The sequence below is a fragment of the Piliocolobus tephrosceles genome, chromosome 6 (assembly GCF_002776525.5).
Source record: "Piliocolobus tephrosceles isolate RC106 chromosome 6, ASM277652v3, whole genome shotgun sequence".
NCBI classification, from domain to species: Eukaryota; Metazoa; Chordata; class Mammalia; order Primates; family Cercopithecidae; genus Piliocolobus; species Piliocolobus tephrosceles.
In genome coordinates, this window is record NC_045439.1 from 128,499,984 (window position 1) to 128,523,450 (window position 23,467).

At 44.7% G+C, this 23,467-nt stretch overlaps 1 protein-coding gene across 2 annotated transcripts in view; it reads left to right on the plus strand.

The window, feature by feature from the left end:
• The window catches only part of ADAMTS17 (ADAM metallopeptidase with thrombospondin type 1 motif 17), a 361,470-nt gene that overhangs the window by 304,756 nt on the left and 33,247 nt on the right, over nt 1–23,467 (plus strand). The window contains exon 20 of one of the 2 annotated variants that reach the window (XM_023193604.2): nt 1,421–1,936. The exons of the other annotated variant lie outside the window; for it this stretch is intronic. Coding sequence (XP_023049372.1) covers nt 1,421–1,496 — 76 coding nt within the window. The 3' untranslated portion in view covers nt 1,497–1,936. Of the gene's footprint in view, nt 1–1,420; nt 1,937–23,467 lie in introns of those variants that run through there. 2 annotated transcript variants of the gene reach the window in all.

Consider the following 23,467-nt stretch of genomic DNA (forward strand, 5'->3'; position numbering starts at 1 on the left):
ATGAAAAAAAAAAAAAAAAAAAAAACATAAAAGAAACTAATTTAAAAAGACTAAAAAAAAAAAAGGTATTCCAGGGAAGTGAAAACAGAAAGAGAGCAGAGGTAGCAATCCTAATTTTAGACGAAATAGACTTCAAGCCAAAAAGCATTAAATGTGACAAGGAAAGTTACATTAAAAGTCTTAATTTACAATGAAGATATAACACTTATGAATATTTATGCTTTAAATAACACAGCAGCCATTTATATAAACTACAGGTGATACAGAGAGAAATGTATTGGCTATAGGAGACAACATTAGCACACCACTCTTAATCTAAGACAGGTCTCACTGACTGTGTGATCCTGAGCAGGTTACTTCACAGGAGCTCCCCCCTTATCTAATTGGGAATCAAGTGAAGACTAAAGCACATAACATCTGGCATATGGAAGGGTCCAATTAGTGTGGTTCTTATTGTTTATTTACTTGAAGCAGGTCCTGTTGCAACTAGACATGTATTTGTCAAGGCCATATTCTAAGGAAACATTGACTGGCAGGGAACATCCAAAGCAGTGGAGTGGAGTGGAGGGACTGTAGCCTGGACACTGCTGCCTCTTAAGGAACAGCTGAAGGGCTACGTGCATGGGCAGAAAGAAGACACAAGGGACACACAGAAGGACTTTTGGAAACATTGCCCCAGTGCCTTCACAAATGTAAAGCATCATCACTAGAGAACAAGCATACCCAACAGGCTAGTGGGGCAGGCATGGCCGGGTCATAGAGTAATGAGATCCTATCATGGAGAGATCCAAGCACTCCTCCCTGGCCCTCTGAATAATGTTGCTCATCACTTTGGATCCAGGACTTCCATTTCTACCCTGTGGAAATCATCTCAAATATGGACAAAATTGGCGCCTACCCAAATGGCCAAGTATGCAACTGGTTCAGTAATGTATGGCTCTATCTGTATGACAGAGTAATATGCAAGCATTAAAAAGTTAATCTTTAGCACTTTGGGTGGCCAAGGTGGGAGGACTACTTGAAGCCAGGAGTTTGAGACCAACCTGAGCAACAAAATGAGACAACATCTCTACAAAAAAAAATTTAAAAATTGGTTACAGTGACATGCGCTTGTAGTCCCAGCTGTTTGGGAGGCTGAGGCAGGAGGATTGCTCGAGCCCAGGAGTCCGAGGCTGTAGTGAGCTATAATTGCACCACTGCCCTCCAGCCTGGGTGACAGAGCAAGACCCCATTTCAAAAAAAAATCAACCTTTAGAAAAGATTTTTGATTGCATAGGAATTGCTTCTGCTATCAATAGTGATACACAATATAAAATGATTTGTGGTGTGACATCGACGTTAAAGGAAGATGTTTAGGAAAAAAGACTAGAATCATGTGTGTCCTTTGGTTCTCTCACTTTATATTTTTTGTACTTTCCAGATTTTCTACAATGTGCATGGATTATATTTATAAGTTCTACTTAGCAGAAAATATGGCAACAGAAGAGATAAACTAAAGTGAGTGAGAATAGCCCAGGATGCCCTGGAGATCAGCACAAAGATCATTTTTGCAAGCTCTGGGTCACTTGTCAGTTTTCTTCATGGAGAACCATGGAATTTAATTAAATTTAGAAAACATTCATGGGGTCCTTAAGAAGCACAAGGTTCTGTGCTAGAGTCTCACTTTCAGAAGAGGTAGGGAGAAGGCAAGGACTTGGACAAGAACCACCCACAGCAAGATGTGACCAGGCCTTTGTGGATGAAGAGAGGAAGTCTGGACTCTGAGTGGCCCCAAATACAGTATTTCACCAGGGAGTGGGACATTCTCTACAATTCTGTAAATAAAATTTTCTTGGCCAGGCACAGTGCCTCACGCCTGTAATCCCACCACTTTGGGAGGCCGAGGCAGGCAGATCACCTAAGGTCAGGAGGTTGGAGACCAGCCTGGCCAACATGGTGAAACCCCGTCTTTACTAAAAATACCAAAAAAAAATTAACCAGGCGTGGTGGCGGGCACCTGTAATCCCAACTACTCAAGAGGCTGAGGCGAGAGAATCACTTGAACCCAGGAGGCAGAGGTTGCAGTGAGCCAAGATCACACCACTGCACTTTAGCCTGGGTAACAAAAGTGAAACTCCATCTCAAAAAAAATTTTGTTTTCTTTTGTTCACCTAAAAACAAAAGTTGACAAGGGAGAAAAATCACAAAACTTGGTTCAACAAGACTTGATGGAAGAGTCTCTTTTTTCAGGGTCTTGAAGGCAGAATGGCAGCCAGCCAGTCTCCTGTGTGCCTCTTGGTGAGAAATCCTTAAAGCCTGATTAGACAGAAACATCTTTGCAGAGCAGACCCTTAGGAAACTGTTTTTGAAAATTCAGGAAGAAGCAGTGCTCCGGTGAAAATAGATCATGTGACAAGATACTTGCTGAGCAAAAGTCTCAAAAGTACATGCAGCGAGTGAATGCCGTAAGCTTCATATAGCCAGAAATAAAATCAATTTCCTTCCTTTTTGCTTGGAAGGCTTACGGACGTGGTTTCTATAGCTCATTAGCTATTAAAATTATTAACAAATTATTATTTTCAGTTGAAAGTGGTTATGGTATTCATTATTCCTCCCATGCCAAAACTCTCTGTAATTTACTCAGAACATGAATTATCCAAAGCAATCCAGAGTTTCTAAATAGTTTTGGACCAGGTTCACTGCCTTTGGCTCAGCAAACCAGTCAGGGCTGGGTGGCTAAAGGTCTCCGTTACATAATTTACTGAGAACTTAATTGAGACTAATTACTGTCTCTCATTTGCCCGCCTGAAGAGCATCTGCCCAGCAGCTGCTGTAACTGCATTTGGTTGGGGTGTTTGGATCTTTTTGTGAAGTGAAATAAAGGGCATGAATATTTTAATGTAGATTTATCCCACTGTCACTTTTTATAGGAAACTGCTGGTTGTTTTGTTAGCCAGCAACATTAATACAAACTTTCTCTCCAGTGTGCCAGAGCCAAGGTTTAGGGTGGACTCAGCACATGCTGCCTTAGTGGGGTCCACTGCCGAGGAGGAGGTGGGGGCTGTAGCTAAGTCAGCGCGTGGGGGCGCGGTGCATGCAGCTCCTGGTCTGCTCTGTGATATGCCTCCTGGGGGCCTGCATCCATCCAGGAAGGGGACACTGGGTGATAATAGATTGACCATATAGGATCAATCATTGGCACATCCACGTGAGAAACAAATGAGTTTCAACCCATTTCGTAGATGGGAAAATCTGAGCCCGGGGAAGTTTAGTAGCCAAGATCAACAGAGACTTAGCCTGGGAGCCTGAACTAGATCTGAGCCTCTTGATTCCTAGAAGTACCCTAGCCATAGCAAGGTCAGGATAGTCTTGGCAGGAACGGTATCATTTAGGTCATTTGGAGCGCCTTAGATGTGCCAGCAGTGGAAGAGAGAACATCCAGGACCTACGGAGGAGCAGGCGCTTGACATTGGCCAACTGAGAAATGAGGAGGGCGTGCAGGCAGAGGGACCAGTGCCAGCATGTCTGGGTGAAGGAATAACCAACAGCCTGGGAGGGAGGAGCACATGTGGCTGGCCAGGGCCAGGGCGACAAGGCTTGTTCCCCTTACCTTCACCTACCCTGGTACTTCTTTTTTCTTAGTCCAGAGTCTTTTGTTTCTTTGTATGTATTTCTGAAAACATCTGCAGTCCTTGGGTGGAACAGGCTGTACAGGGCCGAAGGAATGAGTGAATCATCAGACTGGTTGGGACCCGAGTGCTGCGCTCAGGCTATGAAAGGCATTAGGTACTAGGGAGCCATTGAAGGTTTCAGACTGGAGCTGTGGCAGAGAAGCATAGGTTACTTGGAAGGAAAAAGAGATTACATGTTTGTTTTTTGCGGGGGCGGTACAGTTAGGAGACCATTATGACACCCTAGCTAAGGGTGGCCATGGATATGGGGAGGGGAAGGCAGATTTGAGATCCCTCATGGTGGTTGGCTTGGTGGGACTTAGCAGTTGCTTGAATGTGGCACAGAGAATAGTCCAAGATGACCCCCAGATCGTAACCCTGCATATCTGGTCTTTGGAAAAGAAGTGGCCACCAGCCTTCAGTGATGGGGACTAGCAGAGTGGTCTGTGACAGGCACACCCACCCAGAACCATAGGCGTGGTAGGACTCCCTGCTATCCTCTAGGTTGGTGAACACATGGGCCTGAAGCTCCCCAGGTGGACAGTCAGGGGTCCCCTATGCCCTATTCCTTAGTATCTGAAGGAACATGGCATAGGTAATGTCCTCAAACAGTTACTTTTAAGTGAGCCATGGGAGCAAAGAAGCCACAGACTGAAACAAGGAAAGAGCCAACCTAGCTTAGAAAATGGGGGAGGGAGGAGACAGAGAAGTAGAGGCGAGAACAGCGAAGCTCCCAGCGCTGGAGAAGCCCAGGAGGAAGCAGGCAAAAACAAGGAAGAGAGGCTGTCAGTGACAAAGCTGTCATCTGTACTGAAGATGATTATGACATGCCATGGTCTCCAAACACCCTTAGTCACTTGAGTTAGTGCAAGGAGATAGACACAGCCAAACGCCAGCCACTGGGTCAGGACAGGGGCCCTAGGTATCAGCTGTCTCCACATGGCTCCAGCCTGGATATCTGTTGCCCCTGGGAAACCTCCTTGCAAGTTCACCATGAACATGAACTTTATAAGCCATAACTCCCAGGGTCACTGCTTCTAACTTAGCAGCAGCATGTTAAGAGGCACCAGGAACTCAAAATAGACCCATGGAGAGTCACCTTGCACCTTGTTGTCGAGGGGCCTGGCTGGCTCCTGATGGCTTTGGGGGAGTCAGGGAGTGAGCCTGCAGCTCGCAGTTAAAGGTAGTTGTGGGTGGGGATTCAGGCAGAGCTGTGAATTCCCTTGCTCGTAAAGCTGCATGCCAGAGCCCCAGGCAGCCAGCTCAGTCCTGTTGGAGCCCTGCCTCTGCCCCTTGGAACACAGTTGCCAAGGGAGTGCTTCCTCTATGTCCCCCTTACAGGACCTGCAGAGCTGCCTCGCTCAGCCTGCTGAGCACCTCCCTACCTTGCCCCAGGAACATTTTCTGAGAGCCTTGTAAAATTCTGAATATTTTCATGTCCAAAGTGGAGCAGCAGCGGGGGTGGAATGCCGGGGAGGTCTGCTTGTGTGTTTTCACATTGAATAATTTTGTGGGGCCGGGCAGCTGGGCCAGCTGGGCAGGGACTCCCGCTGGTGTTAATCAGTCCCCTGGGTGTTTTCTGCAGCCTACTTGGTTCAGGACTTTGGTATTTGTTTTTTTCTGATGGGTACCATTTCGACTGCTGTCCTGGGAAAACTATGCCACGTCGTTATGCTGTGGGAGTCTTTTTTTTTTTCCCCCCGAATCTTCTTAGGACAAGATGCTTGGGCTAACCTGTTAAGCTAGCATATGTGCATAGTAGGAATTTGGTGATCAAAACAAAGAAAGCAATGACAAGGACCTGTGTGCAGGCCAGTGGTGCAGAATCATCTCCAAGTGTGAGCTGGAGGGAGATGGGCATCTGGCTGTTGGAACTTAGGCTCAGAACCACGGCAGCTGCTGCCTCGGGATAGGAAAGTGTAAAGTCCTAGACTAGAGGCCACAGGGCCAAATTCCACAGCAGACGTAGCTTGGCCCACACAGGCGTCTAAAGGTTTTAGGATTCATTTCCAACATTTTTAAATCAGGAGATTGCAGTAAGACTCTGGATTTTCAGCCTTACTTTTAAAAATGAACGGCGTGGCAACATTTGGCCTCAGTGGGCTGGAGTGCAGGTGTGGTCGCACACCGGATAGCACGCGTTCAGTTGCCTATGGTCTCAACCACTCACTGCAGCCAATGTCAGTTAGTACATACTGGCCTGACTATAGCTTCTGTAAGTATTTTTCTTATAAAAATTTTCATAGTACAGAAAAGTACCAAGATTAATTAATAAACACGTCTCCACTTCCCAATTTTAACAAATCTTTACAATTGCTGTATTCATTTCATATCCACTAAGTCATAATATGTTACAGATATGTTGGAAGTCCTTTTTGACCCCTCCCTAGTACCATTCTCCTCCTTTCCCCGTTGGTATATATGCACCTCATCCCACCCAAATTTTCAGACTTGCACTATATATGTATATACCCACAAACAGAAGAGAGTATTGTTTGTTGTGTCTTAAACAGTCTCTTAGGGTATGTACATCTGTCTTGCCTCTGGGAACTCTCCGTGTTGCTGCTGTAGCTCTGGTGCATTCATTTTCTATATGATTTCATCTTACACATGTATTCATTCTGCCACTGACGGACACTGGATTGCCATTTGGGGTTTATACAATTATGGAGTGAATGTCGTTTTCTGGTTTTCTTGGGCACATGTGTAAAAAACTGTATCCCTAGAAGTGGAATAAGGCATAGGTTATACACACCTTGAGCTTTACTCTAAAGGGGTTACCTGTCGATAGCGTCCTACCAGTACCATGTGAGAACCGTTTCTCCCATCATGGCCAAATGTGGCTTAGTCACATATTTTAGTGTTGCCAGCCTGCTGGGTGTGAAAGGGCACCTCCTTGTTTGTTTTTTTAACTCCCCTGCTCTGTGGTGAGGTTGAACATTTTCAGATGTTTGGGGGATGTATTAGTCTGTGGTCACATTGCAGAGAACTACCTGAGACCGGATAATGTATAAGGAAAAGAAGCTTCATTGGCTCACAATTCTGCAGGCTGTACAGGAAGCATGGCTGGGGAGGCCTCAGGAAACTTACACTCATGGCAGAAGGCAAAGGAGAAGTAGGCACTTCCTACCTGGCTGGAGCAGGAGGAAGAGAGAGAAAGGAGAGGTACAGCATACTTCTGAACAACCAGATCTCCTGAGAACTGACTCAGTATCATGACAACAGCAAAGGGAAAAGCCCCCACTATGATCCAGTCACCTCCCACCAGGCACCTCCTCCAACACAAGGAATTACAATTTAACATGAGATTTGGGTGAGGGCCCAGAGCCAACCCATATCAGGAAATACTTATATTTCTTCTCATGTGATTTCTTTTCTTTTATTGTTTGCCCATTATCTGATTAGGTTATTTGTCTCCTCTTAGTTGATTTCCATGTTCAGCTTTACAAAGGAAAAGAACGCTGACACAGGCTACAACGCAGATGCATGTTGAGGACATTATACTAAGTGAAATAAGCCAGTCATGAAAGGACAATACTGTATGATTCTGCTTATATAAGGCACCTAGAGTAGTGAATTCACAGAAACAGAAAGTAGCATGGTGGTTGCCAGGGGCTAGGGAGAGCAGGAAATAGGGAGTTATTGTTTAGTGGGCACAGAGTGTCAGTGTAGGAACATGAAAAGCTTCAGAGATGGATGGTGGTGGCGTCTATACAATAATTTGAATATACTTAATGTCACTGAACTGTACAGCTTACAAATGGATTTGATGGTAAATTTCATTATGTATATTTTACCACAACAACAACAACAACAACAAAAACACGAAATACCACTTCACACCCACTAGCATGACTATAATCAAAAAAGACATAATAGGAAGTATACATGATGATGGTGATAATCTAGAACCTTCATCCACTGCTGGTGGGAATGTAAAATGATGTAGCTGCTTTGGAAAACAGTCTAGCATTCCCCAAATTGTTAAACATAGAGGTACTATATGATCCAGCAATTCTATTCCTAAGTATATTCCCAGAAATGAGAACATATGTCCACACAAAAACTTGTGCACAAATGTTTAAAGTAGCATTATTTATTTTTTTAAACTTTTATTTGGGGTTTGGGGGTACACGTGCAGATTTGTTATGCAGGTAAACTCACGTCACACGGGTTTGTTTTACAGATTATTTCATCACCCAGGTGTTAAGCCTAGTACCCATTAGTTATTTTTCCTGCTTCTCTCCCTTCTCCCACCCTTTGCTCTCTAGTAGGCCCCAGTGTCTGTTGTTCCCCTCTTTGTGTCCATGTTTTCTCATCATTTAGCTCCCACTTATACGTGAGAACATCAGCATTTGGTTTTCTGTTCCTACATTAGTTTGCTAAGGATGATGGCCTCCAGCTCCATCCATGTTCCTGCAGAGGACAGGATCTCATTCTTTTTTTATGGCTGTATAGTATACCCTGGTGTCTACATACCACATTTTTTAATCCATTCCACTGTCGTTGGGCATCTAGGTTGATTCCATGTCTTTGCTATTGTGAATAGTGCTGCAAAGTAGCATTAGTTGTAATAGTCAAAATGTGGAAGCATCCCAAATTTTCATTGACAGATGAATAGCTAAATAGAAACGTGGTCAGGGATCATGGCAAATGGGAGGCAGGACTAACTCAGACGGACAGAGCAATGTGCACAGATTCGCATCATGAATTTTAGCCCCAGATCAACTGCAAGAACAAACCAGCAACCCCAAGAGGACCCACAGACCTTCTGAAGGAAACAGATTGCTCCTGTAGGACCTGGGAGACACCCCAAATACTGTGAGTGCCCAAACTGTGAAAGTGGGAAAAGGAGAGCATCCTCTCCCAAACACAAATCCCCACTGGAGAAAATGAAGGTCTGTTTGCGGGAGAAGTTTCCGACCTTACCTGGAGCTGAGTCAGTTTGGAGAGTCAAGCGAAACACAGAAGTAGAGGAAGCAGCGAGAAAGGGAGTTCCCTGGGTCCCCAGGCAGGCCATTCCTGCCTGGCACCGCAGGGATCCATTGGGAGGGCGGCCAGAGGAGTTGCGGGGAAACACCACAGGGAGAAGGAGGTCTCCAACTGAACTTTGTAGTAATTTGAATGGGCAAGAAGCCTCCTGGCCAGAACTCAGGGGAGGGCACAAATCCAGTGTGTAGCTTCCACAGGCGGGGGCAGAACCAAGCCCTTTTCTTTCACAGCTGGGAGGCAGGTAGCCTGGGGCAAGTTCTCAAGCCCAGCTTGCCCACTGCCTGGAAACAGACTCAGGACTGTTGAGGGGGCACACTGGGAATGAGACCAGCCCTTTGGATTGTGTGGGAGCTGGGTGAGGCCTGTGACTGCTGGCTTTCCCCCACTTCCCTGACAACCTGGGTAACTCAGCAGAGGCAGCCATAATCCTCCTAGGTACACAACTCCATTGACCTGGGAACTTCAACCCCATCCCCCATAGCAGCCATAGCAAGACAAGCCCAAGGGGAGTCTGAGCTCAGATGCCCACCCCTCCCTGCACCTGAATGGGCCTTCCCTATCCACCCTGGTAGCTGAAGACAAATGGCATATAATCTTGGGGGTTGTAGGGCCCCACCCACCACTGGTCCCTCTCCATACTACCATACCTGATGCTCTCTGGAAGGCGTCACCTCCTGGCAGGAGGTCAACCAGCAGAAAAATGGAATACTAGACCACCAAAGCTAAGAACCCTCACAGAGTCCATTTCAATCCCCTGCCACCTACACTGGAACAGGTGCTGGTATCCACAGCTGAGAGACCCATAGACGGTTCACATCACAGGAGTCTGTGCAGACAAGCCTCAGTACCATCCTGGAGCCGGGTAGACTTGCTGGGTGGCTAGACCCAAAAGAGAGGGAACAATCACTTCAGTTCGGCTCACAGGAAGCCATATCCATAGGAAAAGGGGGAGAGTACTCCATCAAGGGAACACTCCATGAGACAAAAGAATCTGAACAACAGCCTTCAGCCCTAGACCCTCCCTCTGACAGAGCCTACCCAAATGAGAAGGAACCAGAAAACCAACTCTGGTAATATGACAAAACAAGTCTCTTTAGCACCCCCTCAAAAACTCACACTAGTTCACTAGCAATGGATCCAAACCAAGAAGAAATCTCTGATTTACCTGAAAAAATATTCAGGAGGTTAGTTATTAAGCTAATCAGGCAGGCACCAGAGAAAGGTGAAGCCCAATGCAAGGAAATCCAAAAAACAATACAAGAAGTGAAGGGAGAAATATTCAAGGAAATAGATAGCATAAAGAAAAAACCAAAACTTCAGGAAACATTGGACACACTTATAGAAATGCAAAATGCTATGGAAAGTCATTTCCATAGCATTTTGAACAAGCAATAGGATTGAACAAGTGGAAGAAAGTAATTGAGAGGCTCGAAGACAGGTCTTTGAATTAACCCAATTCAACAAAGACAGAAAAATAAAAAGTATGAACAAAGCCTCCAAGAAGTCTGGGATTATGTTAAATGACCAACCTAAAAATAATCAGTGTTCCTGAGGAAGAAGATAAATCTAAAAGTTTGGAAAATAGAGTTGAGGTAATAATGGAGGAAAACTTCCCCAGCCTTGCTAGAGATCTAGACATCCAAATACAAGAAGCACAAAGAACACGTGGGAAATTCATCGCAAAAAGATCATCACTTAGGCACATTGTCATCAGGTTATCTAAAGTTAAGATGAAGGAAAGAATCTTAAGAGCTGTGAGACAGAAGCACCAGGTAACCTATAAAGGAAAACCTATCAGATTAACAGCAGATTTCTCAGCAGAAAACCTACAAGCTAGAAGAGATTGGGGCCCTATCTTCAGCCTCCTCAAACCAAGCAATTATCAGCCAAGAATTTTGTATCCAGCTAAAGTAAGCATCATATATGAAGGAAAGATACAGTATTTTTCTTACAAACAAATGCTGAGAGAATTCGCCACTACCAAGCCACCACTACAAGAACTGCTAAAAGGAGCTCTAAATCTTGAAACAAATTCTGGAAACACATCAAAACAGAACCTCTTTAAAGCGTAAATCACACAGGACCTTTAAAACAAAAATACAAATTCAAAAACAAAAAAAGCAAGGTACACAGGCAACAAATAGCATGACAAATGCAACAGAACCTCACATCCCAATACTAACATTGAATGTAGATGGACTAAATGCTCCACTTAAAAGATACAGAACTGCAGAATGGATAAGAATTCACCAACCAACCATCTGCTGCCTTCAGGAGACTCACATAAACTAAAGTAAAGGGATGGAAAAAGGCAATTCATGCAAAGGGACACCAAAAGCATGCAGGGGTAGTTATTCTCATATCAGACAAAAAAAACTTTAAAGCAGCCGTGGTTGAAAGAGACAAAGTGGGACATCATATAATGGTAAAAGGCCTTGTCCAACAGGAAAATATCACAATCCTAAACATATATGCACCTAAACACTGGAGCTTCCAAATGTATAAAACAATTGCTAATAGATCTAAGAAATGAGATAGACAGCAACACAGTAATTGTGGGGGACTTCAGTACTCCACTGACAGCACTAGACAGGTCATCAGGACAGAAAGTCAACAAAGAAATAATGGATTTAAACTATACATGGGAACAAATGGACTTAAAAGACATATACAGAAGATTTCATCCAACAACTGCAGAATACACATTCTATTCAACAGTGCTTAGAACTTTCTCCAAGATAGACCATATGATAGGCCATAAAACAAGCCTCAATAAATTTAAGAAAATTGAAATTATATCAGGCACTCTCTCAGACCACAGTAGAATAAAACTGGAAATCAACTCCAAAAGGAACCTTCAAAATCATGCAAATACATGGAAATTAAATAACCTGCTCCTGAATGAGCATTGGGTCAAAACTAAAATCAAGATGGAAATTTAAAAATTCTTAGAACTGAACTACAGTAATGACACAACCTGTCAAAATCGCTGGGATACAGGAAAGGCAGTGATAAGAGGAAAGTTCTTAGCCCTAAACATCTACATCAGAAAGACTAAAAGAGCACAAACTGATATTCTAAGGTCACACTTCAAGGAACTAGAGGAACAAGAACAAACCAAGCCCAGCAAAAGAAAGGAAATAATCAAGATCAAAGCAGAACTAAATGAAATTGAATAATAAAAAAAGATAAACAGAAAGATGGTTCTTTGAAAAGATAAATAAAATTGATAGACCTTTAGCAAGATTAATCAAGAAAAGAATAGAGAAAGTCCAAATAACCTCATTAAGAAATGAAACAGGAGATATTACAACTGACACCAGTGAAATGTGAAAGATTATTCAGGGCTACCATGAACATCTTTATGTATGTAAACTAGAAAACCTAGAAGAGATAGATAAATTATTGGAAAAATACAGCCCTCCTAGCTTAAATCAGGAAGAATTGGATACCCTGAAGAGACCAATAACAAGCAGCGAGATTGAAATGGTAATTTAAAAGTTACCAACAAAAAACGTCTAGGACCAGACGGATTCACAGCAGAATTCTACCAGACATTCAAAGAAGAATTGGTACCACTCCTTTTGACACTATTCCACAGACAGAGAAAGAAAGAACGCTCCCTAAATCATTCTATGAAGCCAGCATCACCCTAATACCAAAACCAGGAAAGGACATAACCAAAAAAGAAAACTACAAACTGATATCCTTCATGAACATAGATGCTAAAATCCTTAACAAAATACTAGCTAACTGAATCCAACAACATATCAAAAAGATAATCTACCATGATCAAGTGGATTTCATACTAGGGATGCAGGGATGGTTTAATATACACATGTCAATAAATGTGATACACCACATAAACAGAATTTAAAACAAAAATCACATGATTATCTCAATAGATGCAGAGAAAGCATTTGACAAAATCCAGCGTCCCGTTACGATGAAAACTTTCGGCATACAAGGGACATACTTCAGTGTAATAAAAACAATGTGACAAACCCACACCCAACATAATACTGAATGGGAAGAATTGAAAGCATTCCCTCTCAGAACTGGAACAAGACAAGGATGCCCACTCTCACCACTCCTCTTCAACATAGTACTAGAAGTCCTAGCCAGAGCAATCAGACAAGGGAAAGAAATAAAGGGCATCCAAATTGGCAAAGAGGAAGTCAAACTGTCACTGTTTGCTGACAGTATGGTTATTTACCTAGAAAACCCTAAAGTCCAGAAAGCTCCTAGAACTGATCAAAGAATTCAGCAAAGTTTCCGGAAACAAGATTAATGTACACAAATCAGTAGCTCTACTATATACCAAAAGCGACCCAGCAGAGAATCAAATCAAGAACTCAACCCCTTTTACAATAGCTGCAAAAAAATAAAATACTTAGGTATGTACCTAATCAAGAAAGCAAAAGACCTCTACAAAGAAACTACAAAACACTGCTGAAAGAAATCATAGATGACACAAACAAAAGGAAACACATCTCATGCTCATGGATGGGTAGAATCAATATTGTGAAAATGACCATACTGCCAAAAGCAATCTACACATTCAATGCAATTCCCATCAAAATACCACCATAATTCTTCACAGAGTTAGAAAAAACAATTCTAAAATTCTTATGGAACCAAAAAAGAGCCTGCGTAGCCAAAGCAAGACTAAGCAAAAAAAAAACGAATCTGGAGGCATCACACTACCTGACTTCAAACTATAAGACCATGGTCACCAAAACAGAGTGGTACTAGTATAAAAATAGGCACATAGATCAATGGAACAAAATAGAGAACCCAGAAATACACCCAAATACTTACAGCCAACTTAGCTTTGACAAAGCAAACAAAAATATAAAAATGGGGAAAAGACACCCTTTTCAACAAATAGTGCTGGGATAATGGGCTAGCCACATGTAGGAGAATGAAACTGGATCTTCATCTCTCACCTAATAACGGAAATCAACTCAAGATGGATTAAGGACTTAAATCTAAGACCTGAAACTATAAAAATTCTAGAAGATAACATTGGAAAAACCCTTCTAGACATTGTCTTAGGCGGGGATTTCATGACCAAGAACTAAAAAGCAACTGCAATAAAAACAAAGATAAATAGTTGGGACTTAATTAAACTAAAGAGCTTCTGCATGGTGAAAGGAACAGCAGAGTAAACAGACAACCCACAGAGTGGGAGAAAATCTTCACAATCTATACATTTGACAAAGGACTAATATCCAAAATCTACAACGAACTCAAACAAAACAATAAGAATAAAAACAATCCCATCAAAAAGTGGTCAAAGGACATGAACAGACAATTCGCTAAAGAAGATATACAAAAGGTCAACAAACATAAGAAAAAAATGCTCAACATCACTAATGATTAAGGAAATGCAAATCAAAACCACAATGTGATACCACCTTACTACTGCAAGAATGGCCATAATCAAAAAATGAAAAAATGGTAGATGTTGGTGTGGATGCCGTGATCAGGGAACACTTCTGCACTGCTGGTGGGAATGTAAACTAGTACAGCCACTATGGAAAACAGCGTGGAAGTTCCTTAAAGAACTAAAAGTAGAACTACCATTTGGTCCAGCAATCCCACCACTGGGTGGGTGTCTACCCAGAGGAAAAGAAGTCATTATACAAGAAAGATACTAGCATGTTTATAGCAGCACAATTCCCAATTGCAAAATCTTGGAACCAACCCAAATGCCCATCAGTCAACAAGTGGATGAAGAAAGAGACTGTGGTATGTTTATGTGATGGAATACTACTCGGCCATAAACAAGAATGAGTTAATGGCATTTGCAGTGACCTGAGTGAGATTGGAGACTATACCTCAGTTTCCTCACCTGTAGAATGGATCTTTATAGGATCAAAGCAAGGATCAAATAAGTTAAATCATGTAAAGTGCTTAGAATATTGCCTGGTACATAGGAAGCTCTGAAAAAGGCTTAGCTGGTGTAATAACTAGAGAATCTATTTTAAAAATACTTTCCGTTAAACCATATTTTATAACAGCAAAGTGTTGAAAACCTTCCTGCCTGCCTTTGTTCCCTCCCTTCCTTCTTTTTCTTTCCTCATTCCTCCCTTTCTTCTCTCCTTTCCTCCTTCCTTCTCTCCTTCCCTTCTTTCCTTACCTCCTTTCCTTCCCTCCTTCCCATCCCTCCTCCTTTCCTTCCCTCCCTGCTGTCCCACCTTTCCTTCCCTCCCTCCCCTCCCTCTTTCTTTCCTTCCCTCCCCTCCCTCTTTCTTTCCTTCCCTCCCTTCTTCCTTCATTCCTTTCTATCTCTTTCCCCAGCAAATGAGAACTAACCATCGTGGCCCAAGGATTTTTTCAGGAAAACATGGAAAGACCCTGGCTGATCACCCATCTCGATTCTTAGGATTGAGCTAAGTCACTGAAGCCTCGAAATCAGTGTTTTCTACAGGATTTAAGGGTGAAAGTGGTTTCTCAGTAGTCCTTACTGTTAGCAAAAGACTGTGTTCTCTGCGTCGTGGGGCCTCTCTGCAAGTAGAACTGCCTGCTTCCAGAGACGCACACATGCGCAGATGGTGCAGGGCTCCTCACAATGCACTGCAGATTTTCATTTCCTCTTTCGAAAAGCAAATATGCGAACAATATTACTTTTCGGGGACATGTATATGAGAACTCATAATTTTCGAGTTTTAAATGGAGAAAGGCTGCATGGAAGCCTCACGTGTTGCTGTAAAGCGTCCCTCTGGGTCCCCTGGGAGAACATCACAACCCAGCTAGTGAAATCACAGTTGTACCTCCCCACCTCACTCCTTCTTTGCAGACATCTGTTCAATAAAAGCAGCCACAGGTCTTCAGGACTATGCACAGCACATGTTAAAGCTGTGTTTTGGTTGTTTTGTAACAGAGTTGCTGGCTGCCATCTGCCATGAGCTGTGAGAGGGACCCAGTCTCAGGCAGACAGGAACCTCTGACACTAGTCTTTCCTGGGAAGAGCCTGGGAGCATGGGCTGTTGGCTGGTCAGCTCCTGCCACGATCTCTCACCCACAGGCCCATAGCACACGTGGAGAGCAGCATTGCAGGTGCACTGGGAAGGGCCTTGCCTCCCACAGCAAAGCAGAGCAAAGTGCTTGCTTTCTCCCTGGTCCTGCGCGGTGGAGAGAAGGAAGGAATGTGCATGCCTGGAGCATCCCCTGTGCAGGCGCCTCCCGGATGCCCCATGCCCAATATATTTACTTATCATTCAGTCCTCACACACGCCCAATGCTCTTGCCCCTGATTTACAGATGAGGAGCCCTATATTAGTCTGTTCTCGTGCTGCTAATAAAGACATACCAGAGACTGGGTAATTTATAAAGGAAAGAGGTTTAATGGACTCACAGTTGCACATGGCTGGGGAGGCCTCACAATTATGGCAGAAGCCAAAAGAAAACAAAAGCACGTCTTACGTAGTGGCAGGCAAGAAGGCATGTGCAGAGGAACTGTCCTTTATAAAACCATGAGATCTCAAGACTTATTCACTATCATGAGAGCGGCACGGGAAAAACCCACCCCCATGACCTCCCACCAGGTCCCTCTCATGACACATGGGAATTATGCGAGCTACAATTCACGATGAGATTTGGGTGGGGACACAGCCAAACCATATCAGACCCAAAGCTCACAGGAGGTAAATCCGAAATAAGATTCAGTACTCGGAGGCCTTCAGCTGTGAGTGTCCTGTCCCTCCTATCTGAATCATGCAAATCTATTGAAAGTTAGAAAACAAATTCAGATGAATGTGACCATCTCTGTTTTGGTTTGGACTGTCCACATAGACTGCCCATTCCAGAGGGCTTTGAGGGAACAGCAACTCCTCTTAACGGGACCGATGCTTGGATGGAGAATAACGGTCATAACAGTCATAATAGCTGGGGTTTATCAGGCCTGTGGAGTGTCAGGCCTGGGCTGAGTGCTCGGTAGAGGTCACCTCAGCCGTGCCTCCAACAAGCCTGTGACATGAGAGCAACATCTTACAAAGAAGGAAACTGAGGCTTGAGCACAGACTCCCCCAAGGTTACACAGCTGGGGAGTCGGTGGAGTGAGGACTTGAGTCTGGGTCTGTCCAACCCCAGGGTCCTTCTGAGAATTTGAGGACGTCTGATTTCAGTATGTGGGCACCTTGAACTTTCAGGGTGTCATGATGAGACCGGTCAGGTGCATCTGTGCTGGAAGTAGGATTATATGAATAAAAAAGCCCCTCAATTGAGGCACAGGGGACCCACCTACATAGGAATGGGGGGGCCTGAGGCCAGTCTTGCTGCCTCTCCAGGTTGGTTTCTCACTCTGTAAAGAGAAACCAGCAGGTCTCATGCCTCTTCATCTGGGAGTTACAGTGGGCATGAGAATGAGACAACGGGTAGAGACAGGGCACGCCAGGCGCAGTGACTCACATCTCTAATCCTAGCACTTCAGGAGGCCAAGAAGGGAGGATTGCTTGATCCCAGGAGTTCAAGACCAGGCTAGGCAATATAGTGAGACATTGTCTCTACAGAAAATCAAAAACTTAGCTGTGCTTGGTGGTGTACGCCTGTAGTCCCAGCTACATGGGAGGTTGATGTAGAAGGATCACTTGAGACCCAAGAGGTCGAGGCTGCAGTGAGCCAAGATTGCACCACTGCACGCTAGCCTGAGTGACAGAGTGAGACCCAGTGTCAAAAACAAAGAAAAAAGGGCACAAACTGGAGGGGTGACCACGTGTGTGTCAGACCACAGGGCTGACCCAGCAGGGGTAGGTGCGAGCCTGTTTTTTCAGGCTAGCTCAGGGCAGAGAATAAATGAGAAGTGAGAGCTCTGATTCATCTCGCTTTCCAGATCAGACTGCCCAAGTCTCCCTGGGACAGGAAGGGACGAGATCACTCTTCAGGCTGGGCTCTTTTTCAGGATGCTGTAATCCACCAGCCCAGGCCCGTCACCAAACCCCAAGGGGAGACGGCAGTTCAGTACTGGCCAAGACCAAGCCCTTCCCTCAGGTGTCCTCCTGGGCCCTGGGCTCTGGCCTCCTCCTCCTTAGCTGCCCACAACTTGGATATTGCCTCTGATGGGTCATGGGCTCTGCTGTTTGGCCCACAATGACTTACATCAGGCACCGCCTGTGGGCAGGGTCCCGTCCCCATGTATCTGCAGGAGGAAACTCCCAGCCTGTTCTCAGTGGCTTCTTCTGCCTCTTGCTCACTCTCGGTGCTTCCCTGGCCACAGAAGTACCCTTGTCCTCTCCTCTTCCTCACACAGTACACTAGGCCGGAGGCTCACAGGCCCCCACACACCCCCTCCGACTCCCAGGCACCTCTGGGCAGGCTGGTTTCCAAAGTTCACTTTCTGAGAGGGAGAGTCTGCAGAGCCCACTTTGCAGGCATCAGACCACATTTCTTAAGAGGCATTGAGACCACCCTCTCCTTCACGCATCCATCCCTGCTTCCCCCTGAGGCCTCTTCTGGGCCAACAGCCTCTCTCTGCTACCAAATCTAAAGACACTTTTCAGTCCCCAGCACTACAGGTGCAATCCCTTCCCGGCATCCCCGGCCTGGTGGTCACCCCCTCTGCATCCCTTTTTGAGGCTTTCATTCCCCCAGGTGCTTGCATTCCCCAAGCCCCTGCCCTCCAGCCTGTCTTCTCTGTGTCTGTGCTGTCCGGATGAGTCCTTCTTACCTTTGGTTTCCCCCATGACCTTCTTGCTAACGACTCCAGACCTATGTCTCCAACCCGACCACATCCCAAGCTGCAGACTGCATCTGCTGAACTGCCTGACACTGTGCCCAGTGGCCCCTCAACCCAGCCTCTAAAGCAGTGCCACCCTTCCACCCCAGGCCAGCTCCTCTCCTGGGTGCTCTCTCTCAGTGGAGGCACCACCAACATTCTTGGGCTCAGAGTCCTGAGCCTGACATTTGTTGCCTTCTTTTTCTCTTTGACCCCACATACCAAAGGCCCTGTCATCTCCACCCTTTAAGAGTCTTCCAACTAGGGAGGCTGAGGCAAGAGAATCAGTTGAACCCAGGAAGCAAAGGTTGCAATGAGTCAAGATTGTGCCATTGCACTCCAGCATGGGTGACAACAGCGAAACTCCATCTCTGTCTCAAAAAAAAAAAAGGTCTTCCACCAAGGCCTGTTGTCCCCTTGCTACCACTGCCTTGAGGAAAGCCATCATCTTGCCCTATGGCACATGATTCCTGGGTGCACCAAAGGCTACCTGTCTCCCACCCCAGCCTTAAGGTGTGGACCAGACATCCCAGACTTGTCAATTGCACCACAGCCCCTCTGCCTCCTGGACATTATGAGGGCAGGCTCCCTCCGTCAGAATGCTGAGCCCTGCTTATTTGGTTGACCAGCTCCACTTTGACCTTCAGGACCCAATCCAAGCTCCAGTTCCTTCCCAGCACTTGTCAGATGGTAAAGAAATTGTCTGTTTTTATGTTTTCCCCTCCCCCTGAGGACCACACACTTGCCTGAGCTTCGTGAAGGCGGGGAAACTGAGTCAAGTGTCCCAGCTCTTGGTTCAGGACTCAACATGAGGTTGACACTCACGTATCTGGGAACAAACAAGCTGAGGCTGAGCGGGTTGACCGTGCCAGTGGCTACTGTCTTTGGCCTGGCCTGCATTTTCTGGAGCTTGGGGACTCTTTCCCACCCTTCTTTTGATGCTGCGATGTTGTATGTGTGACTTGCTTGATGCCCTACCTGAAATTGGCCTGTCTCTAACAGATGCTCAGAGAATCACACACAGGCACCTGTTTCCTTACTTTGATTGAGTGAATGTGGGGAACATTCCTAGCACAGAGATTGGCACAGATTAGACACTCAGTCAATACCAGAGCCTCCTTTTTCACACATTCTGGGGAGGCACAAAGTTGACACTGGACCCTTTAACAAACTACTTGTTAGCCCCGATTGTGTTGTAATACAACATCTCATGCTGTTTTTTGAGGATTTAAAGTTGTTGAAAATAACCACCTACCAGGGTCGTCTTTTCAGCTACCTGCATTTGAGATTTACTCTATATTCAACATAAAATAACTGTGTCAGAAAAGTGTGACCCTGATGATGCCATTGTTTCTTTCTAACAACTGTCACATCTCAGCAGACCTCACAAGGCCCTTACCTCATTTAAACCTCAGCCAAATCAAGATGTAAATATAAATTGAATTTTAAATAGGAGCGAGTTTTTTCAGAATTGTGAATGCAATGAGTGTGTGGTTGGCAGAATAACGGCACCCACAGGTGTCCACTTTCTAATCCATAGAACCTGGGAATATGTGACCCTGTGTGGCCAAGAGGAGTTAAGGTTGCAGATGGTCTTAAGGTTGTGGTATGGATTGAATTGCATCCTCTTGAAAATTCTTTTATTGAAGTCCTAATCCCCAATATCTCAAAATGTGATCTTATTTGGAAATAGTGTCGTGACAGATGTAATTAGGTAAAATGATATCATACTGAAGTAGGGTGGGGCCTTGATCCGATATGGCAGGTGTCCTTTTAAGAAGAGGGTCATGTGAGGACACAGACACACAGAGTACACTGTGGGAAGATGCAGGCTGGGGCTGGGGCTGGAGTGATGCTTCTGCATGCCAGGGAACACCAAGGCTTCCCATCCGCCACCAGAACCTAGGAGAGAGACACAGAACACATTCTCCGTCAGGGCCCTCAGGGAGGACCAGCCATGCTGACACCATGGTTTTGGACTTCTGGCCTCCAAAACTGTGAGGGAATAGATTCCTGTTGTTTTAAGTCACCCACTTCGTGATACTTTTATCGACAATTCTAGCAAACTAATACAGGTTGGTAGTCAGTTGTGATGCTTTTATTGGCAGTCCTTTTATTGGCAAATTTTAAGGCCAACTGATTATCGGGTTGGTAATGAGCTGGCCTTAAAGTAGATTATTCTGGATTATCTGGGTGAGTCTGTGGTCATCACAAGGGTCCTTCCAAGTAGGAGATGAGTCAGAAGAGAAGGTCGGAGTGACACAGTGTGAGAAACACTCCCCTGCCACTCCTGGCCTTGAGGATGGAGGAAGAGGCCCCAAGCCTAGGAATGGGGCAGTGCAGAGCTGGAAAAGGCAGGAGATGGATTCTTCCCTGTAGTCTCCAGGAGGATCCAGCCCTCTCAGCACCCTGGTTCTAGATTTGAGAGACTCACGCCAGACTTCTGACCTCCAGAACTGTAAGATAATAAATCCCTATTATTTTGAGCCATTAAGTTGGGGGTAATTTGTTACAGTAGCAATAAGAATACAGGGTCTCATATGGTCGCTGAGCTGCCTGAAGCATCTCATTAGGAGGATTTAACTTGAAGCATATGCAGAGGAACTGAGTCGCTGCTAGGCAGGAAAGGAAGCAGAGCCCGTTCTGACTCCTGCAGAGGAATGAGAGAAGGGGTGCCCTGAATTAGAGAAGTGTTAACTGTGGCTTCCTAAAGAATTTCAGTTTCAGCCAGGCATGGTGGCTCATGCCTGTACTGCCAGCACTTTGGGAGGCTGAGGCAGGCTGATCACTTGATGCCAGGAGTTCAAGACCCGCCTGGCAGACATGTCAAAACTCCATCTCTACTAAAACTGCACAAATGAGCCGAGCGTGATTGCTTATGTCCGTAATCCCAGCACTTTGGGAGGCCACGACAGGCAGATCACTTGAGGTCAGGAGTTAAAGACCAGCCTGGCCAACATGGTGAAACCCAGATCTACTAAAAATACAAAAATTAGCCAGGCATGGTGGAGCACACCTGTAATCCCAGCTATTCAGGAGGCTGAGGCACCAGAATCCCTTGAACTCAGGAGGTAGAGGCTGCAGTAAGCTGAGATTGCGCTTTGCACTCCATTCTGGGTGACAGAGTGAGACTCCTCTCAAAAAAAAAAAAAAAAAAAAAAAGAATTACAGTATCATGCTTTTAAGAAGAGCAGCTAACTCAAACTCGGCTAATAAATGTTGCTGTTGAAGTTTTTTAGGGCTTACTAGTGGAAAAAAATAGGGCTTACAATGTAATTGGAATATAAATTGTTTTACAGGACTATATGGTTTCTTTCCCAAATTACTGGATTTGGAGTCAGTGTGATTTTACTGTGGTGTTTAGTTGCACAGTGTTGTTCAAGTATCATAGGTGGGCTCCTGTAGGTGGTGTGGGTGAAGTGATTTCTTTACGCCACCAAAAAAAAAAAAAAAAAAAAGTTTTAAGAAAGTCATTTTCTGCCCATATTTCATTGAGATTTGTCAAGATCAGAAGCAAAAAGTCTAGCTGAAAACCAGCTAAAATACGCTGTGGAGTGCTTGTGCACGAAGACCACACAGCAACCCCTGTAGACGGCTCCTCCTGCACTGCAGGCGTGAATGTGTGCACCCTGGGCACAGCCCTCTCCTCTCCCCTTCAGCTGCCTGGGGCTTAAGAAACACCCGCTTCTGTGACTTTTCTTCACTGATTTACAACTTGCTTCTAACCACCCACTGATACCATCTTTTTAAATTGTGGTAAAATACACATAAAATTTACCATCTTGACCATTTGTAATTGTACAGTTCAGTGGCAGTAAGTCCATTCACCTTGTGCAGCCATCACCACCATCCAACCACAGAACTTTTCTATCTTCTTCAGCTGAAAGTCTGCCCCCATTGAACACTAACTCCCTATTCCCCCTTCCCCTCAGCCCCTGGCAACCATCATTCTACTTTGTCTCTGTAAATCTGACTGCTCCAGAGATCTCATGTAAGTGGAATTGCACAGGATTTGTCCTTTGGTTATTGGCTTCTTTCTCTTGGCATAAAGCTCATCCATGTCATAGCATGCATCAGAATCTCCTTTTTGACAACCAGATAATATTCCCTTGTATGCATAAACTACACTTTATCCATTCTTCCTTTGGTGTACACTTGGGTCGCTTCCACCTTTTGGCTATTGTGAGTAATGCTGCTGTGAACACAGGTGTGCAAATATCTTTTTTTTATTATAATACTCTAAGTTCTAGGGTACATGTGCACAACATGCAGGTTTGTTACATACGTATACATGTGCCATGTTGGTGTGCTGCACCCATTAACTCATCATTTACATTAGGTATATCTCCTAATGCTATCCCTCCCCACTCCACCCTCCCCACAATAGGCCCCAGTGTGTGATGTTCCCCTTCCTGTGTCCAAGTGATCTCATTGTTCAATTCCCACCTATGAGTGAGAACATGCGGTGTTTGCTTTTCTGTTCTTGCAATAGTTTGCTGAGAATGATGGTTTCCAGCTGCATCCATGTCCCTACAAAGGACACGAACTCATCCCTTTTTATGGCTGCATAGTATTCCATGGTGTATATGTGCCACATTTTCTTTTTAATATTATTATTATTATTATTATTATTATTATTTGAGTTAGTTTTTTAAAAATTATTATTATACTTTAAGTTCTAGGGTACATATGCACAACGTGCAGGTTTGTTACATATGTATACATGTGCCATGTTGGTGTGCTGCACCCATTAATTCATCATTTACATTAGGTGTATCTCCTAGTGCTCTCCCTCCCCCCTCCCCACAATAGGTCCCAGTGTGTGATGTTCCCCTTCCTGTGTCCAAGTGATCTCATTGTTCAATTTCCACCTATGAGTGAGAACATGCGGTGTTTGGTTTTCTGTTCTTGCAATAGTTTGCTGAGAATGATGGTTTCCAGCTTCATCCATGTCCCAACAAAGGACACAAATTCATCCTTTTTTATTCTGCATAGTATTCCATGCAGATATGTTAAAGTTTTTAGGGCTTACTAGGATTCCATACATAGTATTACATATGTATACTTGTGCCATGTTGGTGTGCTGCACCCATCAACTCGTCAGCAC